Source organism: Aphis gossypii, chromosome 1, assembly GCF_020184175.1.
Source record: "Aphis gossypii isolate Hap1 chromosome 1, ASM2018417v2, whole genome shotgun sequence".
Lineage (NCBI taxonomy): Eukaryota > Metazoa > Arthropoda > Insecta > Hemiptera > Aphididae > Aphis > Aphis gossypii.
This window is the reverse complement of record NC_065530.1, coordinates 6,380,324-6,405,761: the sequence shown is the minus strand read 5'-3', so window position 1 is coordinate 6,405,761 and position 25,438 is coordinate 6,380,324. Positions and strand designations below refer to the sequence as shown.

At 30.4% G+C, this 25,438-nt stretch overlaps 1 protein-coding gene across 4 annotated transcripts in view; it reads right to left on the bottom strand.

Annotated features, from left to right (window-relative positions):
- Nucleotides 1-25,302, bottom strand: part of LOC114128705 (alpha-catulin) — a 44,763-nt gene extending 19,461 nt beyond the window's left edge. The window contains exons 1-3 of one of the 4 annotated variants that reach the window (XM_050210939.1): nucleotides 24,772-25,302; nucleotides 8,380-8,569; nucleotides 967-1,127 (exon numbers count right to left, since the gene is read on the bottom strand). In XM_050210939.1, the coding sequence (XP_050066896.1) occupies nucleotides 967-1,127; nucleotides 8,380-8,569; nucleotides 24,772-25,095 (675 nt within the window). In that variant the 5' untranslated portion in view covers nucleotides 25,096-25,302. Of the gene's footprint in view, nucleotides 1-966; nucleotides 1,128-8,379; nucleotides 8,570-8,638; nucleotides 8,716-8,764; nucleotides 8,853-22,989; nucleotides 24,560-24,771 lie in introns of those variants that run through there. The other 3 variants (XM_027993278.2, XM_050210940.1, XM_050210941.1) reach the window with 3 other exon arrangements.
- Nucleotides 25,303-25,438: the final 136 nt, after the last annotated feature.

The window sequence follows — 25,438 nt, the reverse complement described above, 5'->3', positions numbered from 1 at the left end:
CACATTACAAAATCATAAACTAGTATTAAATACAAAAGAATTTAATATCAAAAAAGAATTAAATCAACCGTAGTTTTGTATTTTCATTTTTTTTTTTTTTAAATAATCAGTATCGTTAAATATTTTATATTTAATCTACAAATCTCAATTTAAATATAATATAGTACCTACTACCTACGTCCTACAGCATCTTTACAATATTTAAGGATAACAAATGTAAATATAAAAACTCATACAAATATCAAAAACCGTTTCTATTTATTGTAGTTGTCTTTTAATCAAAGAGTCGTATTCTTCTTTATTAATAATTTATACTGAATTGTTTAATAATGTGTAGAACATATAATACTATTTTAATTATGAGTTATGAAAACATTTGAGTTAATTAAATGAAATTTAATCATAATTTGCAATAACAATTCATATGTTAACATTTAAAAAGATTGAAAATCGTGTTTGAATAAATAGTTTAATAAATGATAATAAATTATTTTAATGATAACTTCAATATTCAGCCTCTTTCTCATAATTCATTTACTTAGGTATAAGCCCTCTCCCACATTATATCATGTTTAATTACGTTAATTAAAACTGTTTAATAAACACATAATAATTTTATTTTCGCATAATTATCAATTTATAGATTGGAAACTCCTTTTGTGTTAACATTTGAAGCATCTACTAGATAGGAGTGAAACGTTATTAAATGAAAATACTAGTTTTATTTAAAACTAGAATTCAATACCTTATTATAAATATTTAAATTAATTAATTGAAAAATTGGCAGTATTTAAAGTATATTTATTACTGACTAATTTTAATATCAGCAACTTTGTCATCAACGTGAATTAAATGATCCGAAAAAAGTAGTAGGTATTATGAATCCTAACGTTAAGACATAACGCGCTGTTGATATACATACTCAACTACTAATTTTGTACGATTAAATAGTACCTATATGCATACCTTGTCTTTGACTGAAATTAATTGCTTTACAACGACTACATCGGCTAATAATAACACTCTAGTGACTGAACTCAGCAAGCATCGGGCAGCTCTTATCACAGATGCTCGATCATTGATCGAATCTTCAAACACGGCTTCGCATAGTTTTTCGATGGAAGCACCTGCAAAAAACACATCCAAGTTCATGCTGTTATTTTTTTCAATCAGTTAATGTGAATACTATACACAAGTACAGTGTCGTTTAAATTAATACTGCGTCACGTAAACCAAGATAGAGATATAGTTGAGCTGGGATTATAAGTGCATTAAGTAACTACTCTATTCAGTCCCGATCCACGAGGGTATATAATATTTTACATAGGTATATAGATATTATAGAATAACATATAGTCCCCCCTTACTGTTTATTTTTATAATTTGTTCTGTTCTATGTTTGAAAAATATGCATAAACGTATTGGTGATAGTCATTTTAAACCACCAACATATTATTGCGTTTGTTTTTATCAATAACATTTTTTCCTAATTAAATTTTAAATAAGCTAATAATTAAAGATTATTTATGATTAATTATCTTATATAATATTATCTATTGAACTTAAGTCTTAAGTTTAATAAGTATAGGTACATAAATTATACGTTATTATTAATACGGCGGGTGGCCATAATAAAAATCAAAATAACACACTTTGGAAACTATTAGACGGGATTATTTACTATAAAAATTATACTGATATTTTTTTATATCCTAAGTAAACCAAAGATTAAAAAAAATGAATTATAATGAGATTATAAAATTGAATTAAAAAGTATGATAAAACTTTAGACTCTGGGGAGGATTAATAAATATTTTTTGCACCCGAAAATTCGCAAATGCACATAAATATGTATTTAAATAATTAAAACATTATTCAGTACTATTTTAAACATAAATTCATTACTTTTTACCTCTACATTTTTCAAACTCTTTAATGAAATTATGATGATACTGTACATCATATTATTTTATTACCTTAAAATTAAAAACGAACATTTTAATTAATATAATTGATTATATTAAATACTTGATGCTTATTAAATATACTCAATTTAACAGTAATAGTAAGAAAACAATGTTGACTTAAATTGTATTAATAAAAGTTTTTATTGTTAAATAAAAATGAAGTTGTTAGTTGTTACTGAGTAGTAAGTATACTAGGACAAAATTAAGTTTCAAAAAGAAAATAACTTATAATTTATATTACATTTAGTTTGGACAATATGTGAAAAGTTATTTTCTACATGACCTTAACATTTTCAAATAATCATCATAAGTAGAAGTAGCCAAACATAATAAAATGTATGTCAGCGAAGTACAATAAAAGCTTAGGCCCTCCCGTCATAACCTATACCTAGTTTTTATTTTTAACACAAATTACTTTTTTTTTCCGGATATCAATGATTAATGACTCGAAAATTTCAAAGCATTTACTTATAGTTATATTCATATAGTTTTACATTCAATTCATACTTTATCATTATATTAATTTAACATAGGAATAGGCATTGTTACATATTAATTTATTTAAATTTTTAAAAAGTTTTAATAGCTGTTATACTCTAGAAACATCTTATTTCTCTAATAGTTTACAAGGCCTTTGTTATAAAATATTATAGTTTACATTGTAAAATTAATTTCAGTACTTATACACTATAAGAACGAAATTACTAGGAAAATCTTATCCAATATTCATACATTTTATTTCTTAATAAAAATAGAATATTTTGACCCATGGTGATAGTTTCCTTCGTGACTACAACAGGACCTAATCTGCTTTAAATAAAACACCGTCATCCACCCTCTTATTTCAGATATTAGGCATATAGTGATAATAATTTTCAATATGCTACAAAGATAAGTATTTCGGTTGAAAACATTTTTCTGGATATCAAGAGACAGTAGAAAAGTGACTAAATTAAGGTGGAGATTGAGTTCTTAGACACAGGTAACAAAAACTACTATAATGCCCACAAAAAAGTACCAATTTCAATTATATGGAATAATAATTTTATACTTATACAATATCCGTTTATAATGAAAAAAAAATATTTTAACCTATTATTTTCTGCACAAAGCGGGATAGTCATAATCTATAAAAGTATACTTTTACAGTTTAAACTAATACGATAAATAAATTAGTCGTTATAGTAATTACTCTGAAATTATTTTATTAACAGTAAAATTTTAATAGCTTAATGTTTCGTTTTTTTTTCTAATGTTACACAAACGTATTGATCTTATTTTAGGCAAGAAGCCAGAATGTTTTTTTTTAAATTACTGCAATATTTCACGAACATATTTTATTACGCTATTGCGGCTATAAAATAGTCCCTGACTTTTCGTATTCGATGTCTTATATGAAATCAGAAACTCTAAAAAATAAATCTTTTACTCAATACTCAAATGTACATGAATACAGAATATTTCATTCAGATATATAATAATATGTCAATACAAGTTTGCAAGCGTACGTACATTTAATAAAGAAACCCCATGTGGCATTGGTGGAATACTAACCCTTAACATCCTAGCCTTGATTATAATATAGTTTTTCATGTGTATATATTATATAGGTACGTTGTCGTTTACACGCAGTACATTCAAAGCACAATAATAAATATACAAAATTATATTCGTATTTAAATATGGATTTAATCGAAGTACGAGTACTTACTAAATTATATAAATAAGATAATGAATCACAAAAACTTTGACAGACTCATAATATATGTATCTGTATTATTGTTTTACCATCTAACATAATATTATATACATATAATGACTGATGAATAAACTAGTATCATGTATATTTTCAATAAATGTTTAACTTAGTATAGCATGTATTTTTTAAAACCCAAACATTGGAATAAAAATAAAAATGTATATAAATACATGCACTTTAATAATAAAAAATAAAGAACTAAATAAATATATTTCCAATTGATTCAATGGTTTTTGCATAAATAATAACAATTCACTATAATTTATATATGACGAGCAATATTTTGTGATTAGTAGGTAAGTCAAAATCTTGAATACATTTTACAATTTATGTTTTTTGTTTACGTTTATGATAAAAATTGTATCTATTAAAATTATGTTAAAATTGTAATCTCGAGTGAATTAGTGTTAAACCCAAATAACTAGATATATAAATTTTGATTTCGAAATGCCATGCCATTAAGAATCGATAACGTTTTCTTTTGGAATTATGACAGAGTGGTACCCACTAGTAGTCAGTACGAACATTAAATTAATGAAAGCAGAAAGAAGAAAGTCAAGCACAAAAAAAACTTCTCCAAAACATTTGAGTTGAATTTTTTTTAAACCAATGCAAATCGAAGTTTGCATAAAATCTTGAATAAAAAAGTAGTACATTTTAAATAAGTCGCTCTCTTCAACAATTTGTCATTTTATACTACTATATTTATATACTATGATTAAAACATCCTATAGCATAGTAGTATTTACAATGAACTCGAAAAATGTTAATTTGAAAAAATGATCGGCATGCATACTGAAAATATAATAGTATTTAAATAATGTATTTACTGTAAAGTATAGCTAGAATCTGAGTTAAAAACATCATATTATATTATAATATATAATATATATTATATATATATAGAGAGTATTACTTTACATATGTTTTTCAAATATATTTATAAGTATGGAGGAATTGGAATAGTATGTAATTAATACAGTGATGAATGTTGTTCTACAATGTATTATTTAAGAATTTAAAAATAATCTATTTTCTATTAATTAATTTCACTGCAAAAACTGTATTATTTTAATTCTTAGTAGAATAATATATGTAATTATTATAATAGGATGAAATAAGTCTAATGGCGTATTTAGATCAGATCAGAACCTCTAGAGTTTTGGTTCCAGGGCTTACCAGTTACGTCTAAGATGATAAAACGAGAGAAGACTTTAGTAGTTTTATCATGCCATTAAAAGAAACCTTCTTTCAAAAATTAAAAAAATACATTTATTAAAATCAAACTAAAACATAAAAAGTTCAATTTTAAGTATACAATTTTATTATTTTAAACAAATGTTTAAGTATCTTTAATAATAATTATCATTTTCACAATCAATTATAGTAGCTTATACTACTTATAGCATATTAGATATTTTCTAACGTCACTATTTAAAAATGTAATTTCTGTGTTAAAGGGGCGTTTTTCCGCCTCTTATACACCCTATGGCCACCAAGTTACATGCTATGGTGCTACGCTATAACTTAAAAATAATATTAATATAACTATACAAAATCATTTAACAGTTAGTAGGAATTTACGATACAAAAACATTTTTAAAAATAAATAGCATACAAATAAACGATTAAACGGTCAAAAACACATTAAGTATAAGTTTAATGTGAAGAAGTTCTACAATGATAACTTACTATATTATGAAAGTATAATATGCACAAGATAACAATTTTAGCATTACCTACAGGCATAATTTGAAGAAATACTGAAAAGGTCCCATTGAATATCACGAAGACACGCAAAAACAATATTTTAGAGTTACGTTTTACTGCCATTGAAATATTCCGGATAATGCCAAAATAAATGGGCCATTACTCTCGACAACATTGTTTCCGCGTGTTCCTCAACACGTTCACAGAAAACACAATAATAGTAGTTACACTTCCATTCTCCGATGTCGAACGAACACGTTTTACGCGTCCTTATTGCTACATAACTATGAATGTAATTTGTTTTATTTCATCGGTACATCAATACTAAACAATATATACTATTCCGGTGACACGTAAATAATTTATACTTTCACCCGGGGAAACATTTTACCACGATAATAAAAGAATATTGTTTCAAATCGCTGCAATACTGTATTTTATCGCATATTAATATTGAATTATTAAATTTATGTGTTTTTAAATGAAAAAAGAATCAATAATATAGTGAAATACCATTAGGTGCTGCACTATTGTAAAACGTACCCTGTTATGACTTTTATGATAGTATAGGTAATAAATATTAATAAATTATATCGAATTTTAAAACAGCATTTACATATAACTGTAAAGTTGCATACATATAAAAAAAATGGGCCATTTTTTTAAAAAGACTGTTATGCCATTGAAAAGGCATTTTTCGTTAATTTTTTAGGCATTTCAATCCGGGCATTAATAAATAGGTAATAACAATATACTTAAATTGCGTATCGCTATAGATAAAAATGGAAGATAGTTGTGTTAAGATTTATTTATAAATTTGATGTATTATTTAACATAATTTAACAAGAGACGTTCTAAAACTTCTAGAAACTTTTATCTTACTGAATTATAAAATGTATTATATATATTATACAAATAATATTTTGATAATATTAGAACATGATTTGTGTAATAAATAATTATTATTTGCATATATATATATATATATATATATATTACGTCATTAATTTCCAAATTACATACAGTCATTATTTTTTCTCATATTATTTTCATATTAATAAATTAAAAAATATATGTGAACATTATAAATGAACTTCAGTTAATTATACATAATACATTTTTTTTAATGGACAATTATTTCAAAATATTTTGTTTTTTAAGGTTTTAGATACTTAAAATTTTATTACTTGATCGTATACTTTGAAATATTGTTACCTCCTTTGTCATTTCGAAAACTTATATGAAATTTAGATTTTTTTTTTTTTTTTTTAGTTTGAATCATGTACAAAATAACAATATAGAATACTTTTCTGTGCATTTTTATGGATCAATAACCTTATAAGCTCCATAAAACCCTTATAAAACTAATAGTTTGATAATGTTTGACATTTAGAAGAGTCGTAAAGTAAAAATAATATATATATATATATAGAGCTATACTGTGATAAAATACTTGAAGTTTCGGTGGTTCTTACACGAAAAATAGCTAATAAATATTAAGATCTCTATATTTCTATATAATAGGAAAATTTAGATGGCAAGCAAGATTGTATACATGATTATAGTTGGAAATTGATTTCTATTCTATAGTAAAATAGTTTCAAATATCTAGAAAATAAAAAAAAACATTTTAATTTGAAACTGAATCTTTGAATACTGTATTCGTAGTTTGCGGTTGTCTGGGCTAACGTCATAAAGAAAATCGTTAGAATTTAAAAATAAGGTCATATAACTTACTGTTTGTAGTTATTAAAAATAATGTTGCTTACTTAAACACTAACATAAACGAGTTTATTACCTATTCTAATGAAGTATTTGAATAACATTCTTACATTTGCTTAGTTTAATTATCTTGTTTAGAAATTTCTTTTAGTCTTAAATAATTAAAACTCTAAAACTAGAATGACATTGTGCCAATGACGTGTATAGCGTAATAATTAGAACACAACTCGATGATATTAAACATTAAGCACGCAGGTTAAGTAACCTCTCGTTTTATTAATGTCATATTTCAAAGAACGAAAATAAAAACATTGCAAACATCGTATTAAAAGAAAAGAATAACACGGTTTTTCTGATATTTTTGCATAGTTTTGGAGATTTTTGGCTAAAAAGTCGACCAATACCACATAGATACAATTAAAACTATATAGGTACAATAATATTCACCACGCGGAATATCACCTGAACAAACGTGTTTTTCTCTATACCGATCTACAAGCGTCTTCCGGACTAAATGTATAAACCACGAGTCATCGGATTTGAAAGATTCTTATATACACACTGAGTAAAACAAAAAATAAAATAGCAACAACCATTACGCAACAATAAAAACGATGAATTGAACATTTAAATACGATAAGACAATTTCAGGAGTATAACATGAGTGTTGATGCCAGGGAGGGAAGAAGTACCATCGAGTTTATCGAGAATTGTCACCGCATAGGTGGTAATATAACATACAGTGTGTAAGGAATGACATGGCCCTCAATAAAGGTTACCTATATAGCGATTGTCGGACGAATGGTTTCGGAAATCGAAAAATATTTTGTTACTGCTGTTGCGAATACACGCAGTACGAGTGTACGACGCGAAACGGGAACACACACACATTTCACATTTATAATATTATTATATGATATGACAAGTCGAGATAAAAAATTGCTCAACTGAACGTGTACAAGTGTAAGAGGTGATCGGGGGTGTACTACGCGACCGGGTGGCGCGAGTCAGCCGGTCGGACGGGGTCCGCTTCAAAGGGTAGGTGGTCGATGTTCGTATGGGTGGCGGAGCGTGGATGTGACGTGCAGCAGCGGGTTCTGCTCTATATCTTGACGTGACGCGCCTTTATACACCCCCTTTACACCCGCAACCCGCGGTCATCTCACCCATGTGCTCGGGCCGCTGTATTTACGTGCGTATATATATCATGCGTGCACTCACCTGCCGCCCTGGCCTCCTTGCACTCCAGGTACATGTCGGCCTTTATCTCGGGATTGTCGTCCGCAATAGTCTCGCCGACGGTCACAAACCGCTCGATGGCCAAGTTCACCCCCTGGCCGACTCTGGCTATCGCCCTTGCTGTCCTCTCCGTGCAGAACGGTCGTTCCCGGTGCGCCACCAACGTCGATATCTGTAACACGACAATGTATACATGAATAATAACATTTTATCTTCTTCAACATATATATAGTAGGTGCACCAATAGTGATATGGGAATTTTCTTTCGATGTGTTATTATATTATGAGGAAAAGAAGGTCAGTCGATACTGATAAAATATAGTCGAAGATAACAGTAAAAAAAAAAAGTAAACATGGGTAAACTGACCGTAAAACATCCCACGAGTATTCGGCGATGGGATATTTCCGACGTGTGAGTATAAATACTGCTGTAATGTACATTTGATTATTACTGTATATTATTATTATTATCTATATTGTATATTATGTATGCTGCTGACTAGAAACCATAGACAGTGCTGTATAGAGTGTACGGTAGAGCTATGATAAACTGTGTTATAGTTTTATTATTACATTATTATGTGCGTACATATTATAGCTGTAATGATAAAATCGTTATACAATATTATGATATTATACATAGTTTCGTGTTGGCCGTTGAGCCGCGTACGAAATCCGCAAGACGACTATTGACTGTACACGAACTGGGTAGGTACTATACTTAAAGTATACTCAAAGTATATACGCAGAACAACCTAACGATGATGACGACATTTTTTTTTTGTTTTGTTTTTTTTTTCGATCGAAAAACTCGGAGATTCATTGTGTAAAAAAACAATAACACGACGCTTCTGGTTCCAATTATACGCGAATATACGTGTGATATAAATAATATATGTATATAGACTAGGTACTCGTCAATGTTATTGTTTTCTTTTTTTATTATTATTATTTCTATAGGATATAAGCGCGTTTCGTTTATTCAACATTGTTCAACCCTTCGCGATCACTGCACATCATATAATAATGCTTCATATACCTACAACGGATACATACTATTTTTGTTTTTTACTTTATTCATCATTATACACCTCAATGAGTTATATAATAATATGTCCTGTACTCCGGTATGAAAAGTTGAAAATACATCTCCGATTTAATTCATTTCGTTTGATTTTTGAGTCATCTTAAAACCATAAATGGCTGAAAAGCTTATGTCGATCGATTGCAGAATTTTAACAATTATCGTCATTCTATTGTATGATCGGATACAGTATTGATATTAACTTATAAATACGTAGCAAATATATATACAATGTACCTACTGAAAAGTTTATTTTCAACTAAAATTCCTAATTGGTAATTATTATAATATTATACTGCCAAGTAATTAAACTGAAATTTCATCAAAGTTTTAAGAGTAACTATTTTATAATAACCTCTAAAAAAATAATTGACAGCTTGTGCATTAACCCTATCATTGAATAATTAATAAAATATTATATTAAAATGAGCAATAATCGCAGTTTTGGATGTATTAAATTTATAGCCATTTATAAAAACGATAAACGTCTCAATTAATCCTTTAAATCTTCAAAATTATTTATAAAATGTCTTAGTAAGTGTGAATATTTATTGTCAACGTTGTTGGAATATACATAAATGTATTAAATTTGATTTATCTACATTAAACAGATTCATGAATATAAAATTCGAGATTAGCATGCTATAAGAATTAATATTTATGAATTCCCGAAAAACAAAACACGCAATGAAATTATAATAACTGAAAAAATAACGCGAAACCTAATTAACCTGAACAAATACTCCAAACCTCTTTAATATATTTAATAAACAATTTTCAAAGTTTTTTTTTTTTTATAAAACAACTTATTTCAATTTAAGTAAACATGATCACAAAATAAAAATCTATAAATACATAATACTAACAAATAGTAATGCAATAATGGCATAGTTTAGGTGCTTGCACGTAAAAACTAAAAATGTGATTTATAATTTCGCTTATTATAATTTAATTTTTCTCTTTTAGTATATTTAATCAATTTAATATCTTTTCTCTCTTTCAGCGAATGGTAAAATTATCATATGTAGATAAAATGAACAAATTTCGATCATAACTCAAATTAATAATGCATATAATATTATAGCATGAGTACCTATATATTTGTAGTTATATTCCAAAGTAGTCCATAAAAATAAATTGAACAGAGGTGTATAATATTATACACATTTAGGCGTATATACAATATACATATACCTAAAGTAAGTACTATCCTCCATCTCATGAAACAATAAAATACAAACAAAATAATATCATATCATTCGATGCTTTTAAAACTCATATACTTGTATGAGAGAATGTCGACCTTAATCGTTTTTTTTTTATTATTATATTATAGTTTTTATGTAATTTAAAAATAAAACTGGTGAACATATACTCGAGGTTGGTTGTTATGTACCTAATCGACAGTAAAATTATTTGTACATCACCTGCTCAACAAACAATACTGTACAGTCATAATCATAAAGTTATGGTAGCCGGTAGGTATTCATATCATTTTGTGTAATAAAATAACATTTAATGAATGTTCATTACAAAATATATTAGATGTATTTTATTTTTCATTTAAGTTTTATAACTCTTATTATCACATAAAACTAATGAACAGTTAAAAACCTTTTCGCATTTAGGTACCGACAAAATAACAGTGCATTTTATGCGAATAAGGTATACTTAATACAGTAAACACAAACTTAGTCTATTTGGCGGGAGAATAATTATATTTAATCCAATAACAATTTATTAGGTATCAGTTTTGTAATGTAAAATATCAGAACGTTATAAAATCAATAATGATAATGTCAATAGGTAGGTATAAATAAAAAAAATAATAATTACTTATAGAAAAAAAAAACTTAAATTTATTGACTTGATATAAAGAAATAGTTGATGAATGTATATATATTTTTTTAGAATTATAATATTTACTGTCTATAGTGTTTCAAACAGTGTTATGAGAAAATACAATAGTTGTTTGCCAAATGGATTAACTGTAATTAAACATTCCCAAAAAATAAGCGTTTAATTTTAAGATAATTTCATCGACCGCAAACAATTTAATAGGTAAGTATGAACGTGTCTAATGGGACTACTGTCCAAGTAATGAAGGAACGTACCAACTTGAAATTAGGACACGAAAAAGTAAACGTATAAGTATATTACAGGAAAATCTATATGGGAACTCGCCAAGTTTAAAAATGTGAACTAATCGTACATTGTAGTTTGTTGAACTATAGTTGATTCTTGGTGCTTTTTCAATGAATCAGAATGTAATAATAAAGACTCAAATTAAAATAAATATAGATACGCATAAGCATTTAAATAATGAAAAGACGTTTTTAGAGTGAAAAAAATAATAAAATTGTGTAAAATATTTATACAAAATAAATGCATGTGACAAGCAGAATTAGACAAAAATTTAGATTTTATAAAGTGCACATATGACAATAAATAATTAACTTACTGACTGTTTAAAAATCAAATAAATTTAAGTACCATTTTAATATAAAATGTAGAAATTTGAACCAACAGGTGTTCTATACTATTTTCAATAAAAACCAATGGTTTAGAATGGTATATTATGCATTGTTAAATATTTTAGATGTAATATTTGCTGTAAGTATTTGAAATAAACACCTATAAATGTCACTTCAAAGCAAAATAATGAAGGTTTATTTAGTTTAAATTTAAATTGCACACAACCAAAACATTAATAGAAATTTCATATGCATTTATTATATATTCAAATATTAAAAAAATATCTATAGTATGAATAATAAAAATAAATATAAAAACTTTAAGACGTTTTTAAAAACTACATTTCACACAAATTTCTAATAACAAATAAGCTAATAAAGTAGAAAGTAAAAATATTAATAATATAATCTAAAGCAGATAAAACATAAAAAAAAACTAATTAAGTTATACAATTTATTATTTAATTTATAGTTTATACTTATATATATATATACATTATATATTATGTACATCTTTATAAAAAGTAAATTAATTTCCTTATAAGAAAAGGCGGTAAGTTATTTTTAAGCTAGTTATTCTGAATATTGTATTAATGAATAATGGTTGATTTTCATTTGGGCGAATAGCCCAAAATAACATATCCTTTGAGGGCTACATCGTTTGTACGAGCTTATATACATCATGTAGATGAAATTTATATGGATATTATTCTTCTCATTTATAAGACTCTCAGTTAACTTTAACTGGTAAGGTTAAAAATATGAAATAAATATTATAAAACAATTTGATAAGCATCTTTGCAAGATAAGTATACGTACACTTCGGTTACATTCAGTTAAGGATTCATAAGTTCAAGACTTCTACACATGGCACATGCATTTATTTTCATTACAAATATTATTCATTCGTTTATAAATGCGCCCTGACAATCAGCTACTTTCGCTCTCAATCAATACATTCTCTTGTCGGGTTAATTTAGGGTGATTCACCCAAACGAATGACGCTCGCATAAATCCATATCGAAACAGGATAATCGTATAAACATTTATTTTTGAATTAAAATATTAAAATGTAATGATTTATGAAGTCGGTTATGGCAATACAATTGTTAACTAAAGCTGAAAGCCATACGAATAATAATAAACTATTTTACTATTATTGATTTTATAAGCTATATGGCGTAATGGATACAAGGATGTACAGTGTTATTTAAATACCTGCTGATTTTTATAATGCTGAATAATGACTACTTTTGTGCTTCCTATATATATTATGTACGATTTATGATTTACGCACAACCACTTCATGTTAAAATTAAAGAACTGAGTTCACAACTACGTTTTTATTTCTCAACATACAACTCATGTATCATTTATATTAAATAATATATGATTACCTTAATACTAATAATATGTCATCACGCGATCCTGCGTTCGAAATTTGAAACTAAATTACAATGAATTATTGCATTATTATTATTCGTTAATATGTATTATTATTATGTGCCATTCAATTATCATGAACTTATTTTTCATTTATAAACTGCACATTATGGTAAGTATATATTATGTATAATTATATTATTTAATACAACATTTTATGTGCTAGTAAAAACTATAACCATCAACTTGTTAGTGACTAATATAATTGAATAACAATGTTTGATAAAATAAACTGCTTTTCCATGCCTATGTATTATTTCCCATAAAAAAGTATTGAGGAAAAAATCTAAAAAATTAAATCATATTGCTAGTATTTAAATTTGTTTAAAATCAATTATTCTCAAAGAAAATATATTTTGTATTCATACATTTGTTTATTTTTATGTTGAATCAAAATACGGTATATATTATTATTATTTATTTACCTACCAATGTTTATACATAATGGATAATACTATATAAATTGTTTTCTTTTAAATTTAGGTACTATTATTAGCTTTATCCGATGATTTCATATAATGATAATATTATATAAAAAGTTTAATATAAATCCATAAATTATTAAAAGTTCGATAAAATAGTCACTTGCATTTTTTTTTACTCATCGCGTTACGTAATATGAAACTAGATGTTTAAGTGGCCGTATGGAGTTTCTCAAGTATCTTTATTACAGGAGAAATAATGTCCTTTCGCATCACTAAATCCTGCTCGCTGTACTACGCATATTAGTCAAACGAAAACGCCAATTAGTTTTATTTTTAGGGGTGTATAGCAATAATGAACTGAATGACAATATCTCGTATTTCGTTATATATATATAAGTATTTTATCAATACCATGAAATAGATACCTCTTATCTACGGATTTTTTTCTTTCAGTAACACATAATATGATCTCTACCCGTGGGCTGTGAGCCATATTATCTCCATTAAAAATGTTCAACAGAAAACGTGTATTATAATATTATCAAAAGTCCACGTATAAATGATACTATTCTTGAACAGTGAACACCATACTATTATTACATTATACACCATGCGGTGTCATCCTCGAAAGTCTTAAACAACAACAATATTCGCGGCATAAAAGGAAGGTATAAGGAATGCAAATTACTACACGTCTACAACACGCCTCTTTCCGAATAGGTACCCATTGCTTTGAACGATAACAATGCCGCAGGCGACCAAAAATTGTATACATTATAACACGGACTTAAGAGGACGTTACACCCGCATGTGTTATTGACTATTCTCTCTGTCTTACAAATGTAGAACATGAGTACCTATCAAATTTGTGTTCAACAGTTCCAAGTTTGCGTAATAACCTTTAATAAAAGAAAGAATTAACTTATCATCAAACATAAAAGTACCTAAGAACATTATTTATGTATATTTTTATGAGTTTTTTACCATATTTAAATTTTTAAACTAACTATATGTATGTAAAATACTACTGTTTTAGATAAAAATATCGTAGAAACTCCGTGAGAAAATACAGATAATCTCCTCGCTTTTAAATAAGTATGATTGCCAATAGGTCAATTCACAATATTATTATTTATTATAATTTAAAACTTGATGTTCATAAAATTGGAACTGTTAAACACAAATTTGATATTTAGTCAAACGTTTGTAAAACGGATAAAACACATGCGGATGTCTTCTTAGTTTACATTTTTCTATAAGTACTGCCATCGTTACAATGTCCTTAGTATAGAATGTGCGAGTATACGTAGTAGTGAAAACGACATGGTGCAAATAGGACAAAAGACCTTGTAGACTTAGACTCTTTCTGTCCACACTTCAAACTGTTTTTAGTCACCCCAAAATCAAATCCTTATCAAGTAAATACTGAGCAAATGCCATTTTTATTTATTTCAAAATTGAACCCACTAATTATTATTGAGTATATATATATATATATATATATTTTTAATTTTTAATTTTAAGTCTGCATGTCTGAAATATTAAACAAAAACATGAAATATTGAATTGTTAACACAAATATTGACGGCATTAATGCATTGAGTAGAGTGGTTCAATATAATATATTACTATATTAGGGTTTTCGTATTTGTTTTCGACTATATATAGCGGAACTTGTTTGAAATGTCTATATAGTATTGTATTACCTATTTAAAGATGTTCTAATGTTTTTTTTTTCAGTATGATTTTATAATATTAAGGAAAACAATAAATCAATAATTAATGACAAATATACCTACCTAAAAACTTATCTAGTTTTTTAATAAAAAATAAAATAAATGAATACAAAACAAAATTTAGATACTATTCATACAATTTTTAAGCACTCTAGATGCCAGATAGTACAAACACAGACAACTTTAAGTTATAATAAAAGAATATAAGAAAATTATATAACTATATATGATATATATCATACAAAATGTGACCCTAAATATAATATTTTATTACCTACATGTACAGTATACACTATATATTTATATACATAAGCTATGTATCTATCAACTACTCTGATTGTTTAATTGATACAAAATAATAATTAAATGTGAATGAGGTTATTCATGTAATTAATAATTTGTGTTTGTATATCCATTACTATATTATATTAGAAGATATGAAAGTTACACCCCACATTTTTTTTAATCAATATTATAGGGGACACAAGTGATTCCAAAAAAAATTGGCTTATAGGTGCGTATGAGAATGTTGCAGCAGTCAAATATTATAATATAATCACCGCGGTGATTGTACAGTACAAAACGTGCCCAGAATAAATAAATAAATAATTTAAAAATTTCTTAGGAAAATCCTAGCACACAATAATTAATACACCTACACACCGCAACACGTTTGTGTCCTCTGATAAACATAAATTATTGACATCATAATAATGTATACCTACCGGCTACCAACACAACACGGAATTAATATAATTACTCGCGAGTATAATATAATAAGAGTCTCTACATTTCTTGAAATTAAATTATTTATTATTATACCATCAATGCCTCGGTGGTGCGTTGATACGTTTAATTTTATAACAGCAAAGTTTTAGTCCTTGTCCGTCACGCTCGAAGCGGAAGCCGTTATATAAGTACTAATATCAGCTAATGACAAAACATCTTTGATTATCAACAACTTTTCAGAGTACCCTGGAAATTGTTTACTGACGCATAGTTGATTTATTATACAATTTTCCGTACCTATTTCATAAAAGTACAATTTGCACGCACACTCGTAACAATAGCTAATGTATTTTTGGCGTCTATTTTTCCGCGTTAAACTATCAAACACGAGGACTTTAACAAAACCACCGATTTTAGTATAAGAGAAGAAACTTTTGTCTTGGTGATTATATTATTTTAGTTGCTTATTATGCCTTTATTATATATTCGCCAATCTTCTTTTTCCTTAACAAATCACTCGTGAATCGTGGTTTTGAACCATTAATATAAATTTATATTATATTAATTACCTAATAATATGAAAAAAAAGCATTTATACAAAAAAAATATTACGAAAAAAATCATTAAAAACATGCATTTATATGCTCTAAACCATAAAATATGCAAAAATATGCAAAATAAAATTTGATATTTAAACTATGAGTCAAAACAAATTTTGGCCGAATCCATTTTATCATACGATGTAACAAAAAAATCATGCAAATGCATTTTAAATTTATAGCCTTCTTTATTATATTTTACAAATTAATTGACTTTTATAATTGCTATAAATAATATAATATACGCCGTACTTCACAATCACATGCATCCGATATCTTTATTGAAAATTATCCATAGATATCTCATCCCTAAATTCTTTACTATGTATTTTATATTTGCTCTCTCGATTTCTGTTTATTCAAATTTCATTCCTCGTGAAAGACAACAAAAAAAAAGAAAGAAAGAAAGAAAATAAAGCATAGGTACAAAAAAATATGAAATGCACTGAAATTGTCTTCATTATAAACCGTATTATCGATCTACTGAATAAAATATACATCCATTCCAATCATTTATTCGTGTGATTATCTATTTAAGCTATATGAGATGGTTGAGATGGTTAATTTGATTTGCCATCTCTTGTGTTTGTCAGAAATGTGTTAAAGCGTGAAAATTGTTCGCACCACATTATCACTTAATATTGAATGCCATATTAAATTCGTTGCTTTTTTAAAATGTATAATAGGCGAATTCTAAACAATTGCAAATATTTAAAAAAAAATTTATATACTATACTTATGTATAATGTATACAATGATACATAGGACATAAATCACCATATTTACAGGAATATGTAGGTATACTAGGTAACATTACTAACAATAATTTTATTCGACACTGCAGGGAATGTCACTAGAGCTGGAGATAGATTTTTCACAATAATATCTATAAACTTTATTTTTTGGTACTTAACAAAATGATTCGTTCAGACTTTACTGCGCCAATATCAAATACACAAAACATCGTGATATCTATTTATATATTTTCATTGCAATTTAATTCGTGAGTTAATAACATCCAGTTATATCAGTAGCATGCCCAACAAAAGTTAATACAAATGGAAAGGGGGGCATCTCCCTTTTTTTACTATACAAACATAATATATATATATTATATATATATATATGTATATATTTTCATATACACCTTAGCAAAAGTTCTGAGTAGGTACGCCACCGTCAGCTACAGTGGGTGTTTCGTGAATAAATACCAAACCTTTCATTAGCTTTATCATAATAAATTGATTAATCAGTTTAATGTATTCTGATTTAAAAGAACCAAACAGAGTTTTAATTATTCAAAACATCGCTATATTGTTTGAATCATCTTTAAACGAAACGCTGTTTTTTTATATTTTTTCACGGTAATCTGCTCTTTACTAGATAATACAAAGTTTTATTTATTTTTTCAGAAGCAGATAAAAAAAAATACAATACTTATGCCCTTATGATATTAATAAACTATTACATTTTTTTTCGCAACGATTTAGTGAATATTTTTCATTAAAAAAAAATAAGAAAAATTAAAATATGTTTTGTTAGTTCTAATGGCTTTTGTTGAACATAGTCTATAATGTATACGGTATATTATTACCTACTTATTCAATGAAATCGCTTTACAACTAATAGCATCCATAACTACTTTACATGACATATATTAATTATTATAGACATAAAAAAATATACTTTTAAACAATTTGTCAACGTTTGCTAACTTTTTAGTTTTTACTGTACGTCAACAATTACCGTTGACTTTTAGCGTTCGTACATTGAAACTGACTACGAATATTAACAACTAGCAAGACGTGCCAGTTACATAATACATTGATGTGCATATTATAATTTGTACGCGTAGTGTGTTCGTGTAAATTTGTCGAGGGTTTAATAAACCTAGTGCTATTAGTCAAATGGAAATATATATTATAAAAAATTCCGATCATTGATTTAGCCCCATGGAGTTAAAAACGTTTAATTTTTTTAAGTAACACGCAACGGAAAAAAAAACTGCCGTTCCCGAGGCAACCTTATTCTGAGTTGAATTTCAGCGCATAACCTGAAAGGTCTGACCGTCAAGCTACGTTGGTCGAAAAATAGTACTTTTTTCCAGGCAAAATCCTGTCAGCATAAACATTATTTCCACCACACATGTTGGAAGTACTTTAAAATGTGAAAGTATATTGGTATTTTTCCCCCCGTATCGCTCTATACGAACTTGTATAGCTATATATATATTGAACACAAGTTCCACTTAACGAGAAAAAAAAGTGTTTCAGACGTAAACTGTCTGAAGCGTATACATTATTGATGCACCGATGTCGAAATTGAGATAAAAAAAAAAATACTACTTCGTCAGTAAAATGCATATGCATACATGTTTCTTATATACGGATGTTTAAAATTCATCGCGCCAACTATACAACGTGGTTCTTTGTATACATTTTAAATCACCTATATGATGCGGTCACGTTTTCTCGGTTTACATATTAAACTTATTTGAGTTATTAGATACCTATTATATTATACATAAACATGTACAAAACAATTTAACAATTTATGTAAAATGAATAATATTTCTTGTACGGGCTTAAAATAGGCAATGGTAATAATGTTTGTTATTTCGCGTTTTAAATTGTGGTTCGGTTATAGAATTTAACAAGGCCGCTATAAATCTCTAATATATAGATGCGTTGACACGATTTGGAAGAGGCTCGGATGTGCTAATACCTTCAGTTTTGAAATAATTACTTCTTCACAGTTTTTACCATTTGTGGTAAATTAGTTCTTATATTTTGTATTTTTGTTATATTTTGCAGTCATCATCAAATATTTGATCATCTATTTGATTGGTGGAGTAGAAGGGGGAGGTTGAGTTGTTTGTTATGAAATCTCTTTTTTATTATTATTGAAATTGAGTTCTTTTTAATTCCAGTATATCGTATTTCACCATTTTGGAAACCAATAATCGTATTTAATAGTAATACCTATAATATATTCCAAAATGTATTTTACGTTACCACGAAAAAAGTATTTTATTTTGACTACATTAGGTACATGCGTTATGCATAAACGTTTTATGAAATGTACGAGACATTAAACACGCGTAAAAATTAACACGGTTGAGGTAAACAAAAGCATTGTCGTAATATTGTTGGTATCGTATCTATACCCACGTGAAGTATATAGGTAAACATAGTATAAGCACTTCTAACACGGCGTGTAGGTATTCAAGTAAATTTCAAATTAAACGAAACGTTATCTTAAGCAATACTACAAGTAATTTTTTATTTTTATTTTTTCCAGATTGTTTTGTTTAGTTTATTAACAGAAAAAAAATCATTAGTGTGCAAAAACAAAATACTACGTTGATACGCAATTGATTATATACAATAATATACCTAACTGCCGGCCTCTAATGTGTCTCAAAAATGATGATCGGTGGGTAGGTAGGTGTAGGGTGTTCACGAAACTTGGCCGTATTTCACGTGAACTTGAGTGGTTTTCATGAAAATCCAATTTAATCGTATTAGTTTGACGTTAATACATCTAAACTCCGTACAAAACGCAGACAAAGACTGTTGCAGTACCTACCTAGTTGAAATAACTCGACAATAATAATAATATGAAGTCGAACATTTTGCAGTGATAGACAACTTAATAAACACATGACTCCTAGGCGATCTCGTTTCAACTCGTTGACCACGGCGCACTGTGCATAAATCTTTTCGATTAAACGAATGTTTTGACACATTATAAACGTAGATTGAACGTTACGCAGCTGGATATGAAATGACCAGAGGTCAAGTCGTACCGCGTTCATCCTTATATAAATACAAACTGAAAACGATTAATCAAACCGAGTTGACTAACTTTGTCGCCAAGTGTCAGACATCATTAAAATTGTCTGAAGAAAAATAGGGAAAAAATAACTATTCGAAATTAATAAATAAGCTTAACTGCACTACATATTTACCATTTATTAAGTGATATTCAAAATCAAGATCAAATAAAATATTACAAGTACGATTTAAATTATAGATACTTAACGCACAAGTGATTAAAATAATAACCTATAACGATATTACAATATCACCTTAATCGTATTAGTTTTAAATTTTTAATAAAAGCTCGGAAATATATCATTTCATAATATTAATTTTACAATCTACGTTCATAAGTCATTACAAAAAAAAAATCATTTTAATGGTTGTTTATAACGTAATCATATAAATTATCTTTACTTCTTACTTAGTCGAAACTATAAATTAAAATTGTCTCCAATTATTTAATAATTATCTACAAAACTACAAATACAATTGCATTATTGTGACCATCATGATTTTCCAAATGTAGGTATATGTATATCCAACGAATCAAACGTATCTTACGATACAGAATCACCTTAAGTAAAATATTATTGGTAATTTTTAATTTTCCTCAAATAATATTTTCTTTGATTAATTTTATCATAGCAACATTGTGTTTGGTCAGTATTAAAAAGTCAGTAACCCCGTGAAAAACTTTTTAAGGTCGACTCGCCACATTAGCCCAAATGGCCAAACACTGAACAGTATAATATAGGAACAAAAACTTTTCAAACAACGCTATTAGTTCTCCGACCGATAGTAAATGTTGAAATTTTTGATGAATGACGTTTTTATTCCGACATTCATTGTGTGGGCCGTGCCCCGTACCCGCAGAAATGTTTAAATGAAACGAACCCGCCTACAATCTTTTGCTATTTAAAGAAAAAAACTCGTACTAAGGGTCCCAGAGGTACAATCAAAATATATCCTTTGGTCGGAATAATCGAAAAAAAAACGATTCACCGTCCAATTGATAACGAATTTTCGATACAACAAATTATTATTATTGTTATGATTATATAATATCTATCTATACGTCGTGCTACAAATATTTTCATAATAATGAGTGTAACTCAATCACGGTCATTTCAAAATTCAAATGAAAAGATGAAAAAAACCACTGGACATTACCCTAATATAAAATTTTTGCTCATTCAGTAGGGGGTGAAGATTAATACGACAGTGTCCTTCCACCGAAAGACATTTTTACCTGATAACTAAAGCATTTTTAGGTGTAAAGTACTAAAGTATATCTATTGCTTTGAAAAAATTCAAGTTCTGAAGATTCTACGTTGAATACGTTTAAGGAAACTAAGTAAGTTAACTTTAAACAATAAGTTGATTAATAATGGTTGTTATTACCACATTTCAATTACAATAATTATCATAACCATGATTAGGTTAAACATTTTTGATAGAGAACATTTAAAAAAAATTTAACGAGCTTTTATGCTAACATTTTTGTATTAGAGTATTGAGAACGTCAAAGGATAAAAAAGCAGGATTGGATAATATCCATTATAACGTAAAAAATGGGCAACATCAAAAATGCGAACTTCGCAGAGAATAATACAATGTCAATAACACAGTGTATAACGTTATTATGTTCCGACCTAGGTCTATATATAATATTAACTGAAAAAAGATATACATATAATATAGTCAAAATCACTGAAACTGAAACCTCGATATCTCGGTACCCCGAATAAAATAAATTAAAAACACCTTCAAATGCAATAATACACTTGATCGGTTTTCAATATCTCTATTCTCCGTTTTACAAAATTTTAACAACTCGAATTTGTTTTTTCTTTCTCCAACTTTAGTATCTACATTTAGTTATATATGTGCGTGAAGTAGCCGGAAAACTCTGGCCACTACAGTGTGTGTGCGCGCTCGTCAATATATAAGTCAAATCTTTCGGGACATGATTCGGAAGCGGTACGGGCGCGCGCGGAGTATTTAACTTGGCCATTGACTCTGTCCGTCGCCGACTATCGACGCGCTATCCGGAGAGGTTTATATACCGACCCGGTCCCACCCGCGCCACTACCTCATCTGGAACACACTCTCCAAAATGACCCCCCCCCCCTTCCACCAAAAAAAAAGCTCCGACCTCTACCCATAAAACTTTCCTTCTTCCACTCCCACCAACACCAAGAAATCGTGTACACCGGACGACATTGTACAGAGGCTGCGCGATATATGACCGCGTGGTACGTGCGTGGCGGCTGCTTACCTGCTGTCTACCGCAGTGGTCGCCAAGCAGAAGAGCCATGTCACGGCGTGTCCGTCGGTCGGCGTGTGCAGGGTGTGTGCCGGGTGTTCTGCACTGTCGATTCCGCCCGCGCGTGCGGCGCACAGCAGGACTCGCACTGCAGCAGGTCCGAGGAAACGACGGGAAAACCGGGGAAGGATCTCGACGACGATGACGACGAAAACGACGCGTAAGACCCGTCGTATACGATACGATGCGAAACTTACGACGAAGATATTATAACGAAGCAATGGTAACAATAATAGTAATAACAACGATGATGATGATGATGATGATGGTGATATAACAACGAGAACAATAATAATATATGTATACGATTATTATTATAATAATATATTATTCGGTGAAACCGCGCACAATCTATTAAATTAGATCATTATTTAAAAAAAATTTTTTAAAAAAAAATAACTCGTACGAAAAAACTGCAGCATTGGTCATAATATATAGAAATTTGTGTGTGCGGTGCGAATTTGTTTTTATTTTAAATAATTATTTTTATATATTTTATTTTATCAAATTAATAATATAAAATATCTTTACCGCTGTATGTATGTATATGTGTGTATGTGTATGTGTGTATGTGTGTGTGTGTGTGTATGTATGTGTGTGTGTGTGTGTGTAAGTTTCGAGGGGGGGCGACGGCAGCGGCGGCGGCGGCGGCTGCGGCAGCGACGGCGGCGTCGGCGGCGTCCGGCGGCGATCTGCTGGTGCTGGTGCTTGTGCTGGCTGCTGGTGCTTGTGCTGGCTGCTGCTCGTCCGGTGCGTTTGTGCGTGCGCGCGTGTATAATTGCGCGGGCGCGAGCGCGCGCTCGGCGGTGGTGCGTGCGCGCAACGCGCGCGAACGACGACGCCGAACCCGCCGCCGCCGACAATCAATAAAAACCCACCGCCGCCGACACCACCGACCTGCACACCGTCTCCTCCGACGCCGTCACCTCCACCGCCGCCGTCGCTGCCACCGACAACGCCACCGTCGTCGTCACCGTCGGTACATGCCACCGGCGGCGGCAGCGTCGGCGGCCGCGTATCTTTCGCCAGGACACGGTTAACCTCAAACCGTATAGGACCCTTCGGGGAACGTTCCGACGGCGATACGCATCGCTGTTTCCCGACCACCGCCGTACGTCTTTTATTATCTCTGTTTCACTCGCTACAAAGGCTCTGCGACTTTGGCGTCGTCGTTTTCGGTGTGCGAACAGTGGTGATACGCGCTTACAAACGGAAGCCAGTTAAGTGTACGGCGCGAAAAAGGTCACGCGGCTTAATGCACACAATTATTACCTATTATCGTCGTCGTCGTCGTCGTCATCGTAACGCCGGGCGCGTAATGTGGGTCACACCTGGCGTTCTATTTTGGTTTCAGAACCGGAGCTGTTTACTTACACACGCCGCGGCGGCGGCCACCGCCGTATAGAAAACTGTATCAAGTACACTTCGGATTTTTACACGTGGACCTCTGCAGTAAGCCGCTCCGCGCCCAAATACGCATGTAACACATACACGAATGTATATGTATATACGATACACACATGTGTTCATATATATCCAGTGCGGCGGCGCGGGAACGAAATAAACTTAGAAACACAGCGGCGCGGTCAGTTATTACGCCGGCCGGCCACTGCGGGGACGGTGTGATACGGATATTCGCGGTATCGCAAATCGCACGACACCGACGGACGACGGTCATATCATAATATACCTACTATGTATTATTATCATATATATCGTAAGCGTGGCACGTACCTGTTTGACGAGGGGCAACAGCGTCTGTTCGATGCTCTTGAGCGTAATCTCCGTGTCGCCATCGTAGTGGTACGACTGTCCGCGGCCACCGCCGGTTCCACTGCCGCTGCCGCTGCTCGTGCTGCCGCCGTCGGTGCCGGAAGACGGAGACACCGCCGGCGATGCGGCCGTCCACTCTGCAGGCCGCTGCTGGCGGCGGCGCGTCGCCGGAGCCGACGACGGTGATGTGCAGCGCGATGCGGCCGCGGCGACGGTGACGGTCGGCGGTGACAGCGGCGACGGCGGTGCGTTCGACGACGGCGTCGCAGCCGGCGATTTGGCCATTTGGCATTATTCCGCGGCGCGCCGCGTGCTTGTACGGGGTGTGCAAGTGTGCGTGTGCGAGCGTGTGAGAGGGCGCGCGCGCGCGTGCGAACCGTACCGGCAACGGCGGCGGCGGCAGCGTGATTTGGTGCGGCGCGCGGTGCGTGCACGCGTACCTATATTATTTCAACGATGATGATGATGATGATGATGATGATGATAATATGTCTTGCCGGCGAGTGGGCACGCTACTGATGCGATGTGTGAGCGGCGCGCGCGTCCCCTCGTGTAAAACGTTCGCGGCAGCCTGTAACGCTGTAGAGCGGCCGACGTGTCGTCGTCGGCGGCGGCGGCGGCAGGGATC